Below are 23215 nucleotides of genomic sequence, written 5' to 3'. Positions count from 1 at the left end.
AACTGAAGTGTGGAGCAACGGGCACTTTGGGGACTGTTCATTAGAGCAAAGGCCTAACCCTAATTGTCTTCGGAGGGCTGGGGTGTGGCTCAGTGGCAGAGCACTTGCCTGGCATGTGTGAGGCCCTGGGTTCCATCCTGAGCATCTCAATAAATAAATAGATAAATCTTGTCTTAGGAAATGGTGGGGGGTACTTAGTGTGAGGACATAAACAGTCACTCTCCTAGGATTTCAGATCACATTCTTATAAAAGAGACTTGATTTGTCCATTCACCTTTCCCCCTTTAGCCACAGCATAGGTCACTGAGTGGCCATTTGTTTGTATTCTAGTCCTTTCCAATTGGTGGCTATGTGGAGTCACATGAGAGGCAACTTGGCCACTCAGGGCTGTTGGAAGGCCATTCTCCACAAGGGGTGTGGGTGTTTGAGATGTCTTGCTCTCAGCAGTCTCCAAATCCAATTGGTCCAGCTGGAACTGGCTCCACCCCTGGATCCATCGTTGTTGCTAAGGATAAAGCACAGGACCCTGTGACTTGGCTTCAGTACTTCCTCTGGCCTGATGGGCTACTGGGGCTGGGGAACTATGAGTGGCAGTTTTGACAGAACTACAGGGAATGAAGGAGCATCTCCCCTAAAGAAGTGGGGTGCTGCTCATGAAGGACGGGAAAAGGGAGTTCAGAAAGTCAGAAAACAATGGGCCGTCAGAACCACAGGCTGAGTCAGGAGGTACTAGAGTCACAGTGTCCAGGGTCCCTCAGGGCAGGGCACAGCTGGCAGGATGATAAGATGTCAGTTCTCACATGTGATCATGTGCTGCAGGATGAGTCACCAGACAGGTTCAGGACATGGGTCAGAGGGCGAGGGAGGTATGAGGCCGATGTCTGGGTGGGACTTAGCAACAGGTGCTGGGCCTAACCCTGCAGGCGCAGGGGCTCTCACCAACACGGGGGCATGCATCGTTAAGAGACCCAGGGGCTCTGAGTCTGTTTTGAGACTCAGAAGGTATTTGAGGGTGGAACAGGGAAACTTCCTTCTCAGAGTATGCATTGGTGCAGGGGGAACCGTGGGCTTTTCAATCCCTGACCTTCGAATTCTGACCCTTCTTGCTCCTGTGCTTTGCTGCTTTGCTCAGAGGATCTGACCTCTTAAACTTCCATTTCCTCATTTGTAAAATAAAGATGTCAATCCTCACTTTGGCTGAATAGAGATAAGGATAGAGATAAGATCTGAGAACGCTGAACACACACCCCTATAGGTAGAGCTGAGCAGCCAGCTGCTTCCTTCCTTGGATGGTGGATCAAGGGAGCTGATACTAACCTGGAGCCTGTGGGGTACCTGTCGACTTCCCGTCATCTTATGCAATCCTCAAGGACTCAGCTCTGTCGGCTCCTGCTTTAGAGAAGGGCAGTATGAGGCTCAGGTAAGAGAAGCCACTTTCCAGAAGTTGCGGGGTGAGCAACAGGGACTCAAACCTGGGCTGGACTGACTTGTGAGCCACGTTTTTTGTGAGACACCCCAAGGCAGAATGGCACAGAGATCGAGGGAGGACTGAGCACGAAGGCAGTGGGTCTGTGGGTGCCAGAGGTTTGCAAACTAGTGTTTGTTTAAGCCCCTCCTATGTTTTCTGGTCTGGGCTGGGTGCTAAAGAAAACAACCCTCAGTGCCTCTGTTCATGAAGACCAATGTTTAGCAACAAAGCCAGATTAAATAATTAAAGCCACAGCTTCCAGAGTCACAGGTATGCCAACCACATCTGGTGATTGAGGAGTGGCTGACAGGGCTCCTGCCAGCATAGCACCTTTCCTTGCAGAGGAGGCAGGGAACTGAGGGATGAGAGGATCTGGGATGAACGTTTGGGCAGGAGATAGCAAACCGGAAATCTTGCTAAAAGTCCTCTATTTGGGAAGCCAGGAAGGACAGATGCAGGTGCTGGATGATGGGGCTTTGGAGGCACATGGCCTGGAGTCTGCCTGCACTTGTTTTGGGAGCTCAGATCTGGAAGGTTGATGCTTCCCAAGGCCAGGGTCCAAGTTTGAGGATCTGCTGTTAGCTTTGATGAGAGTAACGTCTCAGGGCTAGTGACTGGGCCTGAACTGAATTAGCCAGGCACCCACATCAGAACGGTGTTAGTTGGCATACTTTATTTTCGAGTTTGTGTTTAACGTAGGATCAGAAATGTGTATCAAGTTGAAGAAGTGACAATGGAGTCGGGGGAGAAGTTGGAATGGAAACCAGGGTCGGAATCAGATTGGAGATCAGAATTGGGGTGGGATTGGGACTGGTAGGGATGGCAGCTGGGTGGATCCGTGGGCAGGACATCAAGTGGGCTCCCTGCAACAACCGAGGCGGAGACTGAAGTCTGAGTTGTGCCTGGGGCAGGTTTGGGATCCAGGCTCTGGTGATACTTGGTGTTTGGGTCCAGGCTGAGTTTGGCTTATGGTTAGGGGTTTAAGGTTCAAGGTCAAGATTAGGTCAGGTTCAGGTCCTGGTCTGTGTGGATATTTGGAGACAGGAATTCAAGTCAGGGTTGAAGTTCTAGGTTCAGGTAGAAATTGGGGTTGGTCAAGGATGGGCAGAACTTGGGGTTATGATTGTGTAGGAGTCAGGTTTGGGGTTCAGCCCAGGGCTACTGTGAAGATTGGTGTTGGCGTTAGGGGTTAAGCTTGAACCTGGCGCCGAGGTCTTTCTCCCTCTGTCAGAGCAGCTAGCCACACCTGCCAAGCCTGTCCTCCAACAGCACCCACAAGAGGCCAAGGTCTCGACGTCTTCCACTCTGCACACGTCCACTGTGGGCTTGGACCTGTTGGTTCTCTCTCCTGAGTGCCACTGGAATTCATGCACTTGCCATCATCTCGACCTCCCAATGTCCTCATCCGAGTCACCACCATCCCTCACCTAGACAGAGCAATGACTTCCTCATGGTCTCTCAGCATCTTCTCACCCCCGCCCCCAGTACAGCAGCCAGAGTGACATGTTGAAAATACAGGTCTGGTTGTGTTATTCCTCTCACCAAAGCCTGACTCATTCTTCACTGTCTGCAGGATGCAGTCGACTCTGCGACACGCAAGGCTCTCCGTGGCCAGGCCCCTTCTCTCTGGCTCTGAGCTGCACACGCTGCCTCCAGCGCAAGCCCTTGGCACATGTGGCTTGCTCTGCACAGTAGGCCCTCCTGGTTCTGCCTGTATTCTTCTAGCGGAAGCTTGCTATTCTTTCAGTGCCCAGCTCATTGTCACTTCCAGATCAAAATTCCCCAGATGTGCTTTCACAACACCTGCAGCTTTCCTTCAGAGCACGCCAATCAGCTGCAGGTTTACATTTGCTTATTCTGAACTACTGGACGGTTGTTCTTTTGAATGAGACCCGCAGCTCCGCTCTATCCTGATCTGTGCATGTGTCCTCAGCACCCCCAGCCTGGCACGGCTGCTGCCTGACACACACTGTTAAGTATGTGAAGGATTGGGTGTCAAGCAGGCTGTGGGAAGACGCTGGAGGAAGGGTTGGGTTGGCGGACCCGGTGACTTCAAGAGAGGGATTCAGAGGAGCCCTGGATTTGGATTCATGGCTCCAGCTCAGATCTGGGACCTGAGTTGGGATTTGTAGGCAACACTAAGGATGGACTTGACTGTAAGGACCAAGCGATTCTGGCCTGCACAGGAAGCCTGGGAAAGCCATGCGATGAAAGGGCTGCACAGCTGACTGACTGCCCCCTCAGCAACCTCAGGGAAGACCCAGCACATGATCTCTGGCCACCTGCAGTGGTTTGGCTTGATCCTCTGGCCACTTCCTCTCATGGTCCCCCCACGCAGTTCCAGAATCTGCATCCAGAAGAGACACCATGTAGTGGGAAAATAAAGACCCCTGCCAGTGTCTCTTTGTGAAAATTAGGATCTCTTTCTCAAAAGTGCCAGGGATCTTCCCCTCACTCCTCATTGGCTGGAACCATTATCACATGTCCATTTTTAAACCAGTCAGCAGCAAGCATAATGTGGCTTCCACACTTGGATCCTCCAGGATTATGGCCCAGAAGCGACTAAAACATTATTCAAAGAGTCAGGTGTTGTGGTGTATGCCTGTCATCCCTGTAACTTGGAAGGCTGAAACAAGAGAATTGCAAGTTCAAGGTCAGCGTGAACAACTTAGTGAGGCCCTATGCAACTTAGTGAGACCCTGTTTCAAAATAAAAAAAAATTAGGGGCTGGGGATGTAGCTCAGCTGGTAGAATGTTTGCCTTGAAAGCACAAGGCCCTGGGTTCAATCCCCAGTATTGCAAAAAATAAGTAAATAAATAAATAAAAATTAAAAAATTTAAAAAGGGGGGGGGGCACATTCCCAGTACCCAAAAGGAAAAAAAAAAAAAAAAAAAAAAGATTACCCAAAGAAAACCAGAATTTGCAGAAGGATTAAATACCTGGGTAGACATAATGTCTATCACAGGTCAGATTACAGGTCAAAGGTGGAGTTGGGTGGGGGGGACAGGATTGAGAGCAGGATTGGGACAGGTTTGGACTCAGGGTCGAGGACTGGATCACATTTTGAGTCTGATATAGAAATTGAGGTCAATTCTACAATTATGAAATTGTGTTGAAGAAAGAATCCAAAAATGGTTCCCATTTGAGTCTGACCTTCAAGGCTCCTGGTCAGCAGAGTCAGCCCCTCTCCCCACCCAGCTCGAGCTGCAGGCCCCACTGGGCATGTGCTTGTCTAACACCTGCCTGTTCACTCTGTGGGAACTCCAGCTCCCGCCCCAAGTAGCCATGCTGAACCTTCCATCACCTCCTTCAAGTGCAAATGCCACCTTCACCAGGAGCCTTTGTAAACGTCTTTCCTAATCTTGAGTACAGAATCCTGGAGGGCAGAGGGATCCGTGACCTTTAACCCTCTTCCCTACTTTCTCAGAAGTAGGGGGGGTCTTCTCCCCACTCCTCATTGGCTAGAACTACATCACATTCAATTTTTCTCCATAGCACTCGCCACCACGTGACAAATTCTGTATTTCCTGAGCTTATTTATTTTCATGTATTTATTGTGGGGTCTCCAACCCACCAGAGCAGGCAGTTCCCTGAAGGCAGAAATTTGTCTTTGTCATGGCCCCAGTCCCCAGAGCAGTTTCTGGCACACAGTAGACATCCAAAGAATGAATGCAACCAGCAAAGATGAAGAAACCAAGTTTTCCCCACATTATTACATTCAAAACGTTGCGAGCAAACTTTGATGTGAAGCAGATTACATAAGTCACAATACCAAAGCCATAGCATGGAATATTATACAACACTAAAAAGACAGGGGAAAAGATCTCAAGGGACTGGTAGGGACAACTATTCATATTTTATAAAGTTTAAAAAGGTTGCATTAGATAATGTTTACTACAGACTTTTTTTTGTTACTTACACATGCTATAGAGAGAAGCCAACATGATAAGATTAGAAATAAATACCAGAACACAGACTCAGTGGTTTATAGTAAACCTTCAAGGCTCAAAGGCAAGACTGGGATCCAGCCTGCATGGGTTCCCACAGGCTGGTCAGCCTGAGGGTGGAGGGCCCAGGCCACCCCTGAGAGCAGGTGACAGCAAGGGAACGGCCCCAGAGGAGGACCCAGGACAGAGCCCACCACAGTACCTTGCCCCTCTTGAATCCTGCTCCTGCTCCTCAGGCCCTGCACTGGTCCCTCCCCATGAGCAACCAGCAGGGGTGGTGGGGCCAGAATACGCGGGGGCGAACTAAGTGGGTGCCACCCAGCCTGGCTGCTCGAAGGAGGGTGGGGAGGGAGCCCCAGGGATTCCAGATAACCCTCACTGAACACAGGAAGAGGTGTCCTGGAGCCGGCTCTGCCTGCACCCCAGGGCGCTGGGGGCGGGTATGGGGGCGGGGTGGTATAAGAGGACAGCCCTGCAGAGGGCTGCAGACACTCGGCTCCCAACCGAGGCCAGAACTGAGATCAGATCAGCCCTCTGGAGGTGAGAAGGGCCTTATCAGGGAGGTTGTATCGGGGCGGAAGTAGTAATGCTGGCCAGACCGGCCGACTCTTGGTACTCACTGATGAGGGCTGGAGGCCTGCAAATTGGAGTCTTACTGGGAGAAAGAGACTGAGGATCCCAATTTATAGGTTCAAAGGGTAGGAGAGGTATGGGCCTAATTCCTGGGCCCTTAAGGGCCAGGAGACCTGGACTTCTGGGTCTGAGGAAGGAGGCTGGGCCTGGACCCCTGGGTCTGAGGGAGGAGGGCTGGGCCTGGACCCCTGGGTCTGAGGGAGGAGGCTGGGCCTGGACCCCTGGGTCTGAGGGAGGAGGCTGGGCCTGGACCCCTGGGTCTGAAGGAGGAGAGTGTAGCTGAACTCCTACTTCCAGAACTCTCTCTCCTTCTCAGCTCCAGCAGAGGCCAGTCCTTACCTGGCACTCCCTGAGAGGCACCATGGAGGGATGCCTTCTCCCGTCCTTGCTAATTCTGCTGCTGTCCTTAGCCCCGGGAACTGCTGGACAAGATGGTGAGGGCCTTCCCCCTGTCCCCTCTGAAGCTCTCCAAGCATCCCTGACTCAGCACCCCTCCCTCCTGAGGCAGCTTCCTGCCCAGAAGGTTGGGCTGCCTGGTTTTGTGCCCCTTCTCTGCGGGCTTCCTCCCGACTCCGGGGGTTTCTGCCTGCTTGGGACTGGGTCTCCTCCCCTCAGCGTCTCTCCGTCAGTCTCTGCAGTGGCCTTGGAGGAGATGCTCCCGGGGGCCTTGCCAGTGGCGCTCTGTCTCTCTCCATCCTGGCCTGTGCCTTTCTCCCCGCATCTCCATCCCGACTCTGCATCCCTGGCTGCTGCCCCGCCTCCTCCCGCTGCCGTCCACCCACGTGTCTCCACGTTTCTACCCAGATCAGGGTGACAAGAGTGGAGACAAGATCATCGATGGCTTCCCGTGTGAAAGAGGCTCCCACCCGTGGCAGGTGGCCCTGCTCAAGAACGACCAGCTGCACTGCGGGGGTGTGCTGCTCAGCGAGCGCTGGGTGCTCACCGCCGCCCACTGCAGGATGAGGCAGGTGTTGCCGGGCGGGCGGGGGAGCCAGCACGGGAGGGGCCAGCGCCTCCCCCTCTCTCTGGGTCCCTGTCCCCCCCCCCCCCCGCCCCCCCCCCCCCCCCCCCCCCCCCGTCACTCTCTGAATGTCACTTCCTTCTCCCAGTGAGTACAATGTGCACTTGGGCAGTGATCGACTGGGGGACAAGAGTGCCCAGAAGATCAAGGCCTCAAGGTCATTCCGACACCCGGGCTACTCCACAAGGACCCATGCTAACGACCTCATGCTGGTGAGGCTGAACAGGCCGGCCAAGCTGTCCTCACGGGTGAAGAAGGTCAACCTGCCCTCCAGCTGCGAACCCGCAGGAACCACATGTACTGTCTCTGGCTGGGGCACCACCACCAGCCCTGATGGTGAGGCTGCCTCAGGGACACAGGGCCCAGCCTCCTCCCTCAGACCCAGGGGTCCAGGCCCAGCCCTCCTCCCTCAGACCCAGGGGTCCAGGGCCCAGCCTCCTCCCTCAGACCCAGGGGTCCAGGCCCAGCCCTCCTCCCTCAGACCCAGGGGTCCAGGCCCAGCCTCCTCCCTCAGACCCAGGGGTCCAGGCCCAGCCCTCCTCCCTCAGACCCAGGGGTCCAGGCCCAGCCTCCTCCCTCAGACCCAGGGGTCCAGGCCCAGCCCTCCTCCCTCAGACCCAGGGGTCCAGATCCAGCCTTCCTCCCTGAAACCCGGGGGTCCAGAACCAGCCCTCCTCTCTCCAACCTGGGGGGTCCAGAACCAGCCCTCCTCCCTCAGACCCAGGGCTCCAGGGATCCAGGCCCCAGTACCCTTGGGTATTCTGGCCCCATTCTCTCCCCATCAGCACCAGCAGCCTGGAGACCCAAGTCTCTGACTGACCACCTCCCCCCTTCCTGCAGTGACCTTTCCAGCAGAGCTCATGTGCACTGATGTCCAGCTCATCTCCGCCAGGGACTGCAAGAAGGTTTACAAGGACCTTCTGGGGAAAACCATGCTGTGTGCTGGTATCCCTGACGCCAAGACCAACACCTGCAACGTGAGCATCCCACCCAGCCTCAGCCCCTGTCTGCCTCCTTTCTGCTCTGAACCTGCCCTTGCTATCTCTCCAGGCCCAGCCTCCTCAGCTCTCTCTACCCTTTTCTCTGCCAGGCCAGGAACAAGAGCCCACCCAGGAGCTAGAGGGACCCTGGGCATGGTGCAGAGTTTAATGAGGATGATATAGATGGGCGGGGCCAGTCACCAGGCTTGGGCACCAAAAACTCAGGGATTAAGATCAGTCACATTTTAAGCAATATATATATTTTTAAAATTCATTCAAGAAGTGAATGAACAAAGGGTCACAAGTTTAAATAAAGAGTGGGTTGGTTTTATTGAATGTTCCTTTTGCCTCGGGCATGGGCCTGGCTCAACATGGCAGGGGACTGATGCTGTCATTATTTAAAATTTACTTTTGTGTCCATCGAGGTGGTAGTTTTTTGTTTAGGGTTTTTTGATTTATATTTGATTTTGAAAGTATTATCTTAAAGCATTATTTAGTGTGACTACTGAGATTTTTCTGCCTGATGCTCATACCTCACTTGCCTGACCCTGATCCTGGTCCTGGAGCAAGAACTATTTCTTCCCTTTGCCCCCTCTCCCACACCTGCTGTCACCACCCTCTGCCTCTGAAGTCTCCCCACATCTCTCTCTAGGCTACGCTTCATTCTCTTCCTCGTTGTTGTCTCTGTGTTGGGCAGGGCAGGCTCGGCCCCACCTCCCATGTCTCAGGGGAATGAGATGGTGTGGTTAGGGAGGAGGTAGGAGCGAGAGCATGTCCTGGCGAAGGCTGGCTTCGGAATGCACAAGCTGTGCAGGGACCCTGAGTCTTACACTCAGAGGGTCCCACATTTAAAGCACCCCGTTGCTGTCCTGACATTCTTAGCGGTTTGGGGTCCAAGAGTCATGTATGTTCATTATGATGATGTAATATCTCCTGCCCCTGGTTTCTAAGACTTCCCTGACCCACTTCATGCAGGAGGAGTCACATGTCCAGGCCCTGGAGGAAATGCCCCTCTGCCCACGGGCTTGGAACACAACCCTTAACTAATATCTTGTCCAAAAATAATGGCCTGCGCATCTTGGAAGCCCCGCCCCCCTTCCCTGAGATTGGTTGCATTGGCCAGAGCGCAAACCAATGTCTTCACAGAACCCAGTCTGTCCATCCTGTGATAGTATTAATTCCAGCTCTCCCACTGGTTCCCAGAGACGAGTTTCTTCTCATTGGCCAGGGTGGAAGCCAATGATCTGGCAGGACAAAGACCATGCACTTGTGTCGAAGACTGAATTAGGACTCTGGGGGACTTTACTCTGAATCCAAATCTAATCTAATCCATTACCCCTCCTTTGTTCCCTCCAGGGTGACTCCGGGGGACCATTGGTGTGCAAAGGTACCCTGCAAGGTATAGTGTCCTGGGGAACTTTCCCTTGTGGCCAACCCAATGACCCAGGTGTCTACACCCAAGTCTGCAAGTTTACTGGTTGGATAAAGGAGACCATGAGAAAGCATCGCTAATGCGTCACATCACTGCTCCAAGTAGAAAGCTTGCAGAGATAAGAACGTGGATGACCTGTAAAGTCATAGCTGACTTTCTTTCCTCAAAGACACAATAAAACCTCAACAATTTGTTATGTTTATAAACCTGTCAAGATAACAAGGATCTAAAACCCAAAGAAGTAAAGAAAACAAAACAAAACAAAAACCCTCAGTGCTGTGGAAAATGCAGCGAGAGGAACGCTCTCAAACACTGAAACTGTAAATCTGTACAATCTTTCTGGAAGGTGGTTTGATGACATGAATTGAGAACCTCACTCAGTGCATTGGACCTAGTCATTCCAATTCTAGGAAGAGAGTACTAAAATTTTTAAAATGTGGACGAGGTTTGAATTCATCACCACGTTATGTATCGTGGCAAAATGGGGGCAGCACTGAATGCATTCCAAAGGAATGGATTGTCTAGACCGTGGGTCAGGTTGTCCAAGGATATTATGAAGTTATTAAAAGTAATACTCAGGCAGAATTGTGTTATGCAAGAATATTTATACCATATGATGTTAAATGGAAAAATAAAAACACAAAAAATGTATGTGACCCTAGCCATGTAAAAGGTATGTAAGATGAGATGTTCACGGAATAAAATCTGAGAGGATGGTGCCAGTCTTGAGAAGTCTCCCTTCTTCTATTTACTTTTTTACGGGTGTGCACATTCAAAGCCTGAAAAATAGAGGTGGAAAAGCTGCAAAGACCTCAGGTTGGAAGAAGGAGATCCTTGAGGATCTCCTGTAGGAAAATGTGTCTGGTTTGGGGCCTGGTCCTTCCTCCCCATCTGGTTATACATTTCTCTCCATTTCAGGGGTTCTCTGTTTTTCTCATCTGAAAAATGGGAGACAGAAAGGGAGGGGCGGAGAAGGAGGGGAGGAGCCGCCTACTGCATCATGTGAACGGGACAAGAAGGTGTTTCTGAGCATCTCCAGAACGACAAAAAGGAGGGAGAGAGGAAGTTTCAGGAAGGGTTGGGTGTGGCAGGTGCCAGGACACCTGGATCCCTAAGGGTCTGTCCAAAGTTAGCAACCGGTGTCAGAGGACAGAGGTGGCCAGGCACCCTGTGAGTGCTCCTGCTCCAGGAAGGTGGGGAAGGGGCCTCTCGAAGGGGCAGGGGAGCCTCCTGTGACTCAGAGGCAGGCTGCCCCCGAGCCACCTGCTTGGACAACTCTGGGCAGTCACACCTCAGACGCTGCTGACAGAGGGATCTCTCCAGCCTGGGACCTGCTTCTCCTACCTGTCCTTCCTGTTTCTCTCCCAGAATTTCCTCCCCACCAACATTCCCCAGGTCTTTCCTCTCATCTCATCTCCCTTGAGACTCTCCTAATCCCCTAAACCCATCATACCAAGGGGCTGCAGTCACTGATCCTCTGCATCACAAGAGAAGAACCAGGCATCCTCCCTCAGACCAGGAGGCCTCCTCCCTCAGACCCAGGGCTCCAGGCCCAGCTTCCTCCCTCAGACCCAGGGGTCCAGGCCCAGCCCTCCTCCCTCAGACCCAGGGATCCAGGCCCAACTTCCTCCCTCAGACCCAGGGGTCCAGGCCCAGCCTCCTCCCTCAGACTCAGGGGTCCAGGCCCAGCCTCCTCCCTCAGACCCAGGGGTCCAGGCCCAGCCTCCTCCCTCAGACTAAGGGAACCAGCTCCTCAGCCACTCTGTCTCTGGCCTGTGTTGAATTTAAGGAATGTGAGGGAATTTTATCCACTCAACCCCATGAAGCTCATCCACTTCCTTTCTCTCTCCTTTCCATTCCAAATCAACACACAATCAAAAATACTAAATAAATAAATAAATAACAAAGCATCGCAGTTGTGCTGAATCAGCCTGTAGGCCTCTGGTCCTCTGTTTCCACAGGCAATTGGAGGTGGGCTGATGTGGAAAGATTGGCAATGGTGCTTATGTTGATTTTTTTAAAAAAGTAACATCATTTTTGGGGGGGGCAGACAGTGTAATATAGTATAGTAATCAAAAGTAGCAGCTTCCAGGGCCTGGCTTCTTGGATTTAAATCCCAGCTATTTGTGTGTGTGTGTGTGTATGTGTGTGTGTGTGTACCTGTGTGTGAGTGCTGGGATGGGACCCAGGGCCTCGTGCACGCACCACGTGGATGCAGCCCACCCCGGTTGTCCACCCTTGCCGCATTACTTCCCCATCTCTCTCCTTCACCCTTTTTTGGGGGTGGGGGCAGGACTGAGGATTGAACTGAGGACACTCAATCACTGAGCCGCACCCACAGCCCTGTTTTCTGTTTTATTTAGAGACAGGTCTCCCTGAGTTGCTTAGCGCCTCACCAGTGATGAGGCTGGCCTTGAATCGTGGTCCTCCTGCCTCAGCCTCCTGAACGGTTGGGATCACAGGCGTGCGCCTCCACACACAACTTCTCCTTCACCCTTGAACTGGGAGAAAGAGCACCTGCCTCACAGCATTGTGGTGAAGACTAAATAAGTTCATATGTAGAAAATTTTGGAACATTGACACAGGATAAGCCTTCAACGGGGGTTGGGCTTTATTGTTCATGACTCCTGGTATTTTTCCTGCTTACTCTCTTATGAAGTTCCTTCATAAAAAAGTAATTTATTTATTGAAGACCTCTGCAGAGCAAGTCACTTTGAAGACAAATATCCAATGACTAAACATGGTGGCCTGGAGGACAGGAAGATTATGACAGTCACTGGCCAGTGGGTGGAGTGGGGGGCTTGCATCTCTCTCTTAGAAGTTCCTCCACTCCCCAAGGCCGAGCACCAAGAGGACACCAAGAGGTGGACCCTGTCCACCACCACGTTGAAAGTCGAGTTCCAATTCAGGCTCCACCACTTCCTGGCTGTTTGACGTTGAGCAACCAACTTCCCCTCTCTGAACCTCAGTTTTCCAATCTGTAAAACAGAAGTGGGCGTAACGAAGTCCTTTAGTCATTAGGTCAACATTTCCCAAGGCTCGCTCTGGGCCAGGTCCTTGCTGTGCAGATACGTGGGACCCGGCAGTGAGTCAGCCCCAGGCCTGCCCAGAGAACTTGAAGTCCTGTGGGGGACACGGACATTGATCCAGATGGCCCTGGTCCAGGGCGACTGGAGGGAGGCTCAGGCTGTGGGAACAGCATGAGAGAGTGACTAACTGATCACAGCAGGGGGAGGTGGCTGGTGTTCAGGGAAGGAGGAGGCGAAGCTGGAAGAACAGGTGGCGGCTGCCTGGAAGTGTGGTGAGGACCACAGAGCGGAGGCCGAGGTCGGGCAGGTGCTGCTGGGGCCACTCAGGGCCTGTGTGGCCAGTGTTCAGGAGACGAGTGTACGTGTCAAAGACGGCACAGTGTGTGCAGAGCTTTTCTTCCTGTAAATTCGTGTGCAGATGATGATATTTTTAACACCTTGAGTTAAATGAATGTTGGAATGGATTTCTCCTGTTTCTTTTTACTTTTTACTTCTTACGTGGACAAGTAAAAATGGGGCATATTCATGCTGCACAGCGTGAGGTCTGGGAAAAGTCACGTGAGCCTTATGTGAGGGAACACCCAGCTGTTTGAGACACACATGGCCCCACGTGTTGATCATCACCGTGCGTGTGCGGTAAGACACTTAGATCTTACTTTTACTACTGGGGGGTGCTGGGGATGGGCCCCGGCTCCATGCTATGCAAGTGCTCTGCCCCTGAGCTACACCCCAGTCCTCGTTCTGCTTTTTAAAGAAAAATGACGTCTAGGAAACATAAGCGTGTGCGTGTGTGCACATCACACGCCTCTTGATTAGCGCCCCTCTGGATACTGAAGGTCCTCCAATACCAGGTGGAGAGGTGAGGCTATCCCAAGAGGTGTGGGGAACCAAAGCAGGGATGAGAGTCCATGCCAGGTGGGAGTGCAGAGACCCTCTGGGGCCCAGCGAGGGATGCAGAGGACAGGATACCCGCCGTGGAGAGAGGAGCAGGTCTGAACCAGAGCCAGGAACATGGGGCCAGAGGGGAAGTGAGCACACACAGAGAGGAGGCAGCGGGGCAGGGTTAGATCTCAAGAAGAAGATGCAAAGTTCAGGTGGGACCTAGTGTGAAGCGTGCAGAGAGGATTCTGAATGCCAATTTGAACCTCCTGCAGAAGGTGACAGGAGCTGAGCAATCTAGGGCGACAGTTAGGTTCAGCACAAGGAAAACAAGGTTACCTGAGGGGACACACCCTCTTCTCTTGACTGGCACCTGTCTCCAATTTCCAGACCCAAGTTCAAAGGCACCTCCCCAGATTCTCCCAGATCCCTGCATAGCCTCCTGCTACCCCATTTCTCACCATGCCCTGGGGCTCCCAAGTCGTCTGTGCTGGCTTCTCTCCCCCTCTGCGTCCCTCACTGAGGGCCCTAATCTCACCAGTGAGCCCTCAACTCCTGGGCCCATCAATCTCCAGAGACCAACTCTATCCCCCACCACACTTCCCCCAGGAAACCTGGTGGTATCCAGGAGAAACAGGAAGAGTTAGAGCAGGGGGCAGGCAGTGGTGGGAGAGAGAGAGACAGAGAGAGACGCACAGAGAGAGAGGTATGCAAAGAAAACAAGAAAGAGGCAAAGCTTGGAGAGACACAAACCAGAGGTGGAGAAGAAGAGAGATGGACATGGAGACACCCTGAGCATAGTCAGGGAGATAGGTAGAGCCAGAGACCCCAGAGGTGGCAGGACGTGGAGGAGAGGGACCAGGAGGATCAAGAGTGCTGAAATGTCCAGGCAGGGTCAGAGGGGCAGTCAAGGAGCCTGGCCAGGCTGCCAGTCAGATGGGGACAAATAGAGCCATTGACAGGGCTCCCACCGCCTGCCTGCAGGAAGGCCGAGGACCGGAGCTGCTGGGAGCGTGGCACTGGCTGCGGGTGGACAAAGCCGGATTGTCTGAGGCCCTTTCCCCAGAGCGCCAGGGCCCGCTCCCCAGCCCGGGGCAGGGCCAGGCCCAGCCTGCTGACACGCCCTTCCTCACTGCTGGCTGCTCACTCTCCTGGGACACAGAGGTCGTCAGCACCCACAGAGGGACTTCTGGGCAGGTGAGTCACTTCAACCCCACTGAACCCGGGCAGCTGGAGCAGGGCACAGGTGCTCCCCACCCAAGAGAGAGGGTTCCAGATTCCAGAAGCTCACAAGTAGAGTGAGGGCTCCTGAGGACAGGCCTCCACTGATTACCTGGGAGGCCAGCATTTGGATCCTCAGTTAGCTTCCTCTCAAAAATTCAGAAGTCTAAAACAAAGGAGAACAAACTCCACTTTACCTTTCTCTCAGGTCTGGGGGTCCAGGCCCAGCCTCCTCCCTCAGATCCAGGGGTCCAACCCAGCCTCCTCCCTCAGACCCAGGGGTCCAGGCCCAGCCTCCTCCTCAGACCCAGGGATCCAGGCCCAGCCTCCTCCCTCAGACCCAGGGGTCCAGCCCAGCCTCCTCCCTCAGACCCAGGGATCCAGGCCCAGCCTCCTCCCTCAGACCCAGGGGTCCAGGCCCAGCCCTCCTCCCTCAGACCCAGGAGTCCAGGTCCAGCTTCCTCCCTCAGACCCAGGGGTCCAACCCAGCCTCCTCCCTCAGACCCAGGGGTCCAGCCCCAGCCTCCTCCCTCAGACCCAGGGATCCAGGCCCAGCCCTCCTCCCTCAGACCCAGGGGTCCTGGCCCAGTCTCCTCCCTCAGACCCAGGGGTCCAGCCCAGCCTCCTCCCTCAGACCCAGGGGTCCAGGCCCAGCCTCCTCCCTCAGACCCAGGGCTCCAGCCCCAGCCTCCTCCCTCAGACCCAGGGGTCCAGGCCCAGCCCTCCTCCCGCAGACCCAGGGGTCCAGGCCCAGCCCTCCTCCCTCAGACCCAGGGGTCCAGGCCCAGCCTCCTCCCTCAGACCCAGGGTTGACACCAGTCCTCCCTCCCTCAGAACCCGGGCTCCAGGCCCCTAGTACACTCTGGGATCAGGGCTCCCCTCCTGGAAGCTGGGTCAGGGGGTCACCAGAAGCTGAGGTGTGGGGCAGAAGGAATGCATGTGGGTGGCCTGGATTAGGAGGAAAAGGGTGGGGACAGACTTTTGGCTCCAGGACGGGACGTGGGGAGACAGGGGTTAAAAGGAAGTGGCAGGGAGCGTCTGGGGACAGACCCAGCCTCTTCCCAGGAGGCCAGGGAGCAGGCAGGCTCCTTGCACAGTCGCTGCAGCCCAGAGCCCTGCAGCACACAGGTCTCCGCCTGCTCGCTCTGAGTTGGAAGCATCCGTTCTGCTCTGTGAGTCTCCTCTCCAGCTTCTCTGCCAGGGGCTCCCTGCATTGCTGACTCCCCCACCTCCTTGTCTGCTTGGGCGATAAGTGGCTGTCCTTTCCTCCCACCCAAGAAACCTGTGGCTAGGAGGCCCCAGGCCACCCGCAGGTAAGAACCTATAGGTGGGGGGTGGGTGACAACGTTGGCACAGAACAAAGGTGCAGAGGGAAGATCCCACAGCTAGGAAGAATGCCAGGGACCCTCTGGGCTGAACTGCCCCCAGGAAGGAGAGCCAGAGTTCAGAGGCAGAAAGTGCACAAGGTTCTCCATTCTCTCTGGCACCTGCCTTCGTGGGACCCTCAGAGGGAAGATGTGGGTTTGGAGAAAGATTAGGAGGCCAGAGAGGAAGGTGAGAGGTCACAGTCAGGGGAGCAGAGCAGGCCGGGAAAGAGAGGATGAAGGGGAGGCCGGGGCCCTGACTCACGCACCGCTGGCCTCTCCCCTCAGGAATGGACTCCAAGAAGACGCTGACGGTGGTGCTCGCCCTCGTGGCTGCAGGTAGGAGGACAGGAATCCAGATGGGGGAGGTCGGCAGATGGAGTTGGGCCGTTGATGGGAAGAACCTGGCACGGGGGTGGGATGAGCACCGGCCTGGGGTGGGTGCCTCCAAATGAGGAAGGGGCTGGAAGCAGGTGAGGAGGGAGGACCGAGGCGGGGCAGGGCCTGGGAGGGTGTTGGAGGCAGAGTTTAGGAAGGAGTTTGGCTTTGAGGATGGGGACAGAGGCGGGAAGGAGTGGGCAGGGATGAAGGTGAGGAGGAGGCTGGAGCAGGCTTGGGTCTGGGTGGGGGATAGGGAAGGCCTGGCTGGGGCTCACCTCTGTGGGCATGGCTGGTGTCCTCCAGACTCCTCTCTGACTCGGACCCTCTCTCCCTCAGCCTGGGCAGAGGAGCAGAATAAGTTGGTCCACGGTGGACCCTGTGAGAAGACGTCCCACCCCTACCAAGCTGCCCTCTACACCTCGGGCCACCTGCTCTGTGGCGGGGTCCTCATTCACCCGCAGTGGGTCCTCACAGCTGCCCACTGCAAAAAACCGTGAGTCCATGCGCTACAGATGAGCTGAAGCCATCAGACCCTCAGATGTCTCGTAGGCTCAGGAGGAGGCAACCACGTGCCTCCGCCTGCCCCATTTCCAGCCACCCCATTACTAAGTTCATCCAGCCATACTTAATGGAGTGTCTCCTCTCCATATCTGCAGGGGGTCGTTTCCAGAACCCCTAAGAACAGCAAAACTCAGGTACTAAAGTCCCTTATACTGAATGGCATAGTATTTGCTATAGCCTATACACATCCTCCTGTACACTTTTTGGATTGCTTATAATTCCTTGTTTTGTTTTGGTACCAGGGATTGAACCCAGGGCCACTTAACCCCTGAGCCACATCCTCAATCCTTTTTATTTTTTATTTAGAGACAGGGTCTTGCTGAGCTGCTTAGGGCCTTGCTAAATTGCTGAGGCTGGCTTTGAACTCTCCCGATGCTCCTGCCTCAGTCTCCCGAGCCGCTGGGATTACAGGCGTGCACCACCTCGCCCAGCTAATTCCTAAGGCAATGTAAATGCTATGTTAATAGTGGTTCCACTATGCTGTTTAGGAAACGATGACAAGAAAAAAGTCTGGACATGTTCAGTGCACATACAGTTTTCATCCCCGGTCTGAGGTTGGTTGAATCTGCATGCGAACCTGCAGCTCAGAGGACTAACTGTACCAAGTAGTGCCAGGGCAGGGAGCCTGGCAGTGTTGCTCTTTTCATGAACTTCTAATGAGGGGAATCAGGTCATTCCGGGCCCTGGAGGGCATGCTGGGGTGCTTGGGCTTAATTCCAACTGCAGTGGGACTTAGCAGGCTGCGGGTTACATTTGGGGAAAGAGGATAGGGTAAGAGGAAGTGAAGGGAGCTCCAGGAGGGACAGTTGCTGTTGCCTGGGGACAGGAGGTGGTGGCTTGGGCCAGGGAGGCAGTGAGGATGGAGGGATATTGGGAGGAATTGTGAGACTGAGGACGTGGCAGTGAGGGACAGGCGAGAGGAGGCAGGGCTGATCTCCAGGTGCTTGCCCTGAACAACTGGGAGTCCTGTCACGCAGGCCAGGTGCAGGGAGGGGACTGGGGAGATAGCTCAGTTGGTAGAGTGTTTGCCTCGCAAGCGCAAGGCCCTGGGTTCGATTCCCAGCACTGCAAAAAAAGAAAAAGAAAAAGAAACACATCTTCAAAGTTCCATATAATTACAAATTACCCCAGGGCTAAGGAAAGGAAAAATAGGGCTCCCACTTTTGATGGGAAAAATCAGGAAAGACTTGATGCGATTCAAGCAGAGGCGTGAAAAAGGAGAAAGATTAGCCAAAGGAAGAGGGGGAAGAGCATCTGGGACCCAGGAAATGCCAGAACAAAGCCCTGATTTACTAATTCACTGGAGGGCAGGAGGTGGTGAGAGAGAAGGTTGGAAGGAGGGCAGGCAGATCACACAGGGTCTCCAAGCCAAGCTGAGCAGCTTGGACTTTATTCTGAGGGCAATGGGGAGCCATGGGGGACTTTTGAGCAGGGGAGGAATTCTTTGATTTGCTTCAAAAGTTTCTGTTAAACACATATCATGTATCAGATGGCAGTTGAAGCACTGGGGATCCTATATCTGAACAGAATAAAAGTCTCAGGGCTGACCTCCTAGAACTTCACCATCTAACACCACAGCCATCAGCCCCAGGTGGCTAACTAAACTAAAATGAATGAAAAGGAAAAAAAAAAAAAAATCCACATTTTTGAACTCTCAATAGCTGCGTGTGGCTAGTGGCCACAGTGCCGGACAGTGTAAGTAGAGAGCATGCCATCATAGCAGAAAGTTGCATTGGACCACAGTGCCACAGGAGCAGGAGAAACGGTAGAGAACATTTAGCAATGAATCACAGTGGGTGGGAAGGAAAGCAGGGCTGGGAGGTCAGAGTTGCCCCCTGGGGTGGATATTTGCATTTTCACTGGGTAACCGTGGAAGGCTTCACTGAGATGGTGACATTGAAGGAGGTAAGGCAGGGAGCCATGCAGATGCCCGAGGGGCAGGGCTGCCGGCACAAGGAACAGCTCTTCCAAGGGCCCTGGGGTGGGAGGACCACTGTTGTGTTCAGGGGAAGCCAGTGTGGCTGGAAGAGGAAGAGGGGGAGAGAAGGAGGAGATGCTGTCTGAGAGGCGGTGGGGACATGTGCAGACCTCAGGGACCATGGAAAGAACTTTGGCCTTCACTCCATGTGAGCTGGGAGTCGCAGGAGGGGTCTGAGCACAAGAGGAACAGGACTAACTTCCTTTGTTAGAACCCTCTGGTGGCTTTGTGGAGGGTGGACTGCAGAGGAAGGAAGGCAGTAAGCAGGGTACTATGTAGTCCCTGTAAGAGACAATGACAGATCAAACCAAGATGGTAGCAATGGTGGACCAGGTGAGCAGCTGGATACAGCTCAGAGAGCCAAGCAGGCCTCCGGACAGCTTGGATGTGGGCCGGGACATAAAGACAGTCACAGTTAGCCCCCAAAGGTATTCTGGAAGGATGGAATTGCCATTTACTGAGCTGAGGAAGGCTGTGGGAGGGGCGGGGAGGGTGATCCATGGTTCCCCAGCCTCAGATGTAGCCCAAGGGCTCCAGGTAAGACCCAGCCTGCTTCCCTCGCAGAAAGCTTCAGGTCTACCTGGGGAAGCATAACCTCCGGCAAAGGGAGAATTCTCAGGAACAGAGCTCTGTCGTCCGGGCAGTGGCCCACCCTGGCTACAATGCTGCCACCCATGACCAGGACATCATGCTGTTACGTCTGGAATACCCAGTCAAACTCTCTGAATGGATCCAGCCTCTGCCGCTGGAGAAGAACTGCTTGGCCAACCGCACCAGCTGCCACATTCTGGGCTGGGGCAAGACTGCAGATGGTTAGTGAGGGGAGGTGACAGGGGAAAAGGCCTATGGTGATGGGGGAGGTGACCAAAGGGTGAATAGTCAAAAATGAAGGTGGGCCAGAAAGTGAAAGGCGATGGGAAGATGGGTTAATGGTGAGGTCTGCTGGGTGCGTCATGGAGAAAGGTGACCAGCAAGAGGAAATCCTTTTAGGAGCTGGGTCAATGGGTGAACAGCCAATGGGGAAAGCAGACCAGTGAATGAATAGCATGGAAAAGACGGGCCAGAAAAGGAAGGGTCAGTCAGAAGGGCCGGTCGGTAGGAATATTCTAACCAGGAACGCAGCCAGTGGTTCAAAAGATGCACTTATGGACAAGAATGGGTAAATGAGGGGGAACTGATAGAAGAGGAGGAGAGGAGCCAAAGAAACAGGTGTGAATTCCGAATGCAGAGTAGAGGCAGAAGTAGGAAAGGGTCAAATGGGAAAGGCCCAGTAGTGGAGAGGAGTCCTTAGAGGAAGACGCAGGAATCAACAGGTTCAATAGATCAGGGAAAACCATTGACTTGGGCCCGGGGGTGAAAGGCCAATAAAAAGGCGGATCCCCTGATGAAGAGCCAATAGGAAATGAGAGGCAATGGAGGAGGGCGGAGTTGATTAGGAAAGGACCAATGAGGGAGGCGGACCAGTAGACGAAGAGCCAATAAGAAGGAGAGCCAGTGGGGGACGGCAGGATGGTGTGGCAAGGACCAATGGTCAGGTGGTGACTAATCCGATTAACCAATAGGCAAGAAGGGGCTGATGAAGGACAGACGAATGCCGGGAGGGAGATGAGAGGGGAAGAAAGTCCAACAGGACTTTCAGTAGTTCAGCAGGAGCCACTGAAGGGGGATGGACGGAAGAGTGACAAGTGGAGGCAAGACCGAAGAGAAAGGGAAAGCCAATAGGAAAAGAATATGGAAAAGAGCTGGTGACTGAGGACGTTGGGCCAATGGTGGGTAAGAATAATGGAAAAGCAACAGTCAGGAGGTGGGGACAATGGATATGGTTCTAAGCCTGAGAAATCAGCAGGAAGAGGGAAACGATGGGCAATGCCGGGAGGATGGGGAGGATGGGAGGGCCCTGCTGGAGCTGGCCTCTCTCCTGGCAGGTGACTTCCCTGACACCATCCAGTGTGCCTACATCCACCTGGTGCCGCCCGAGGAGTGCGAGCGTGCCTACCCTGGACAGATCACCCCCAACATGGTGTGCGCAGGCGACGAGAAGCACGGGAAAGATTCCTGCCAGGTGAGGCCCTGAGACCCTCCAGTTCCACAGCCGAGGACAGAGGCACAGACACAGCCAGAGACCAGAAGAGAGACATGGACCGAACCAGAGCTGTAGGGACAGATAGAGACAGGCCGGAGGGAGCAAGGCCGAAAAGGAAAAGGGACTCAGTGCCACTTCCAGAGTCACAGTTGGGGACAGGCAGAGATTAAAAGATAGTTGAGAGAGACAGGAAATGCAGAGACAAGGATGGAGAAGGAGAGACCAAGACCAGAGAAGACACACTAAAGAAGCAGATGGTGTATGGAGCTGCTCTGCCTGAAACACGGCCCAGTCAGGAGCTCTGCTTGGAAATGACTGTGCTCTGGAGCAGGGGGACCCCAGCTTGGGTCCCCATGTTCTCTCTTGCTGGTCATTCATTCCATCTCTCAGTAACTCCCCTCTGTGTGTGTCTTGCACCTCTCATGCTCTCTCTCTCTCTCTCTCTCTCTCTCTCTCTCTCTCTCTCTTGCTCTCCCTGCCCCCAGATTCCTGTACCTGACTCCTGACTTTCTCCCTCCCTCCCACAGGGTGATTCTGGGGGTCCACTGGTATGTGGAAACCGCCTCCGAGGTCTTGTGTCATGGGGTAACGTCCCCTGTGGATCGAAGGAGAAGCCAGGAGTCTACACTGACGTCTGCAGATATACCAACTGGATCCAAAAAACCATTCGAGCCAAGTGACCCTGACATGTGACATCCCCAACTCTTGACCTATGACCTTACTGGCTGGCTCCAGAATATCTTTCCCCAGGACCTTGCCTCCCCACCTGCCCGGTTGTGACCCTTGACGCTTCATAAAGGCAGTGATGCAAGAACACAAATTCTCCCTGATTTGACCCCAGCTCCTCCCTTGCTCTGCCGGGATGGGAGAGCGAGGACAGGCTGCAGTCTGACCCCACTACGAAGAGAACCCAGATCCCTCTAGGCCTCTCTCCCTGCCTGAGCTCGTTCTTCCCGCAGACAGAGTGTTGGTCCCACTGGCAAATACAGAGCTGGAATCCCAGTCCACCGCTTGCTATCCCAGTACCTCAGGAAGTACCTTCCGTTACAGAGTAAGTTAGGATAACAGTGTATTCCTTACAGGACAGGGGCTACTGGGAAGATGTGAAGCTACAAGCACGCGAAATACATAGAAGTGCCTTGCCCACCATGCGCTCAGTAAAGGATGAATTTTATCACTGAGGTGCTTTTCACTCTTATTCCACTTCTGCCTCTTGGAAGGCCAGATTTTCTCATTTTTCCTTTACAGTACAATTTCATTTCAACCCCCTTGACTCACCCACCTTGCATCAGCCCTCAGGGATGGCTCCCTCTCTCCCGAATTCCCCTTGTAGCAGCAGAGGGTTGGGAGACCCTGTGTGGGGTTGGGAGTAATGGGGGATAACATGGGAGAGGATGACCAGATCCCAAAGGACCTCAGACACCAGCTTGAGAAACTGGAACTTTCACTAAGGGTAATGGGGACACAAAAGTGTCGTGAGCAAGAGCAGCACTGGGGTCATATGCAGGCTGGACCTGAGGGAAGCACCTGGAGCCAGGGGCCGGGGAGGAGTTTGGGGTGATGGTGCAGGGAGAGAAGATGGGGCTGAGCCGGGGCTGAGGCTGGGAGGGCTGGAGAATCGTGACTGGAGGTGAGTTCACCCTAAGTAGAAGGCAGGGTCCACGGGCACCTCATAAGGGAACACAGTAGACAAGCCCACAGCGTGAGAGACCTGAGAGCCATCCTGCATGGTGGAGTCTGGTGCTTGAGGCAGAGAAGTGGGTGACATGGTGGGAAATGTAAGTCAATGGAAGAGGATGCCACTGAGTGTCGGCAGAAGTACTTGGGCTTGATCCTGAGGGTTCGATGGAAAAGCACAAGGGCAGATCTGGGTCTTAGAAAGACTTTAAGATCTTGGCCTTAAGAACCAAAAACCAGCCAGGCCTACATAGGAGCACACACACCTATAATCCCAGCTACTCCGGTGACAGAAGCAGGAAGATCACAAATTCAAGGCCAGCCTGGGCAACTTAGCAGGATCTCAAGATGAAATAAAAAGGTCTGGGGGTGGGCTCAGTGGTAGAGCACTTGCCTAGCACGCATGAGGCCCTGGCTTCCATCCCCAGCGCCACACATGCAAGTGTGCATACACACGCATGCATGAACCAAAGAACCATGACATTTCATCAAGGGGCAGAGATGGAAGTGACTGACTCCAGTGAGCAGATGGAACATGAAGCCCTGGGCACCTTGGCCCA

The 23215-nt window shown here is 53.9% G+C and overlaps 2 protein-coding genes across 8 annotated transcripts; both read left to right on the top strand.

Moving 5' to 3' along the window:
* The first annotated feature begins 5797 nt into the window (after positions 1-5797).
* Positions 5798-10204, top strand: KLK7 (kallikrein related peptidase 7). 4 transcript variants are annotated; one of them, XM_079118106.1, is made up of 6 exons: positions 5798-5956; positions 6366-6483; positions 6854-7013; positions 7159-7406; positions 7911-8047; positions 9407-10204. In XM_079118106.1, exons 2-6 carry the CDS (start codon positions 6411-6413, stop codon positions 9560-9562), a joined length of 774 nt encoding a protein of 257 aa, XP_078974232.1. In that variant the 5' UTR covers positions 5798-5956; positions 6366-6410; the 3' UTR covers positions 9563-10204. The 4 variants fall into 4 exon arrangements, with proteins under 4 accessions (XP_078974232.1, XP_078974233.1, XP_078974234.1 ...); XM_079118107.1 differs by having other exon boundaries at positions 6854-7017; positions 7163-7406; XM_079118108.1 differs by lacking the exon at positions 5798-5956 and adding an exon at positions 5988-6114.
* A 4241-nt stretch (positions 10205-14445) lies between these two features.
* KLK6 (kallikrein related peptidase 6) lies at positions 14446-22157 on the top strand. 4 transcript variants are annotated; one of them, XM_079120015.1, is made up of 7 exons: positions 14446-14587; positions 15733-15924; positions 16264-16314; positions 16693-16849; positions 19460-19707; positions 20821-20957; positions 21506-22157. In XM_079120015.1, exons 3-7 carry the CDS (start codon positions 16266-16268, stop codon positions 21656-21658), a joined length of 744 nt encoding a protein of 247 aa, XP_078976141.1. In that variant the 5' UTR covers positions 14446-14587; positions 15733-15924; positions 16264-16265; the 3' UTR covers positions 21659-22157. The 4 variants fall into 4 exon arrangements, with proteins under 4 accessions (XP_078976141.1, XP_078976143.1, XP_078976144.1 ...); XM_079120017.1 differs by having other exon boundaries at positions 14456-14587; positions 15801-15924; XM_079120018.1 differs by having other exon boundaries at positions 14482-14587; positions 15890-15924.
* Positions 22158-23215: the final 1058 nt, after the last annotated feature.

Source organism: Sciurus vulgaris, assembly GCF_902686455.1.
Source record: "Sciurus vulgaris genome assembly, chromosome: 17".
Taxonomy (NCBI): Eukaryota; Metazoa; Chordata; class Mammalia; order Rodentia; family Sciuridae; genus Sciurus; species Sciurus vulgaris.
This window is presented reverse-complemented; position numbering and strand designations above follow the sequence as displayed.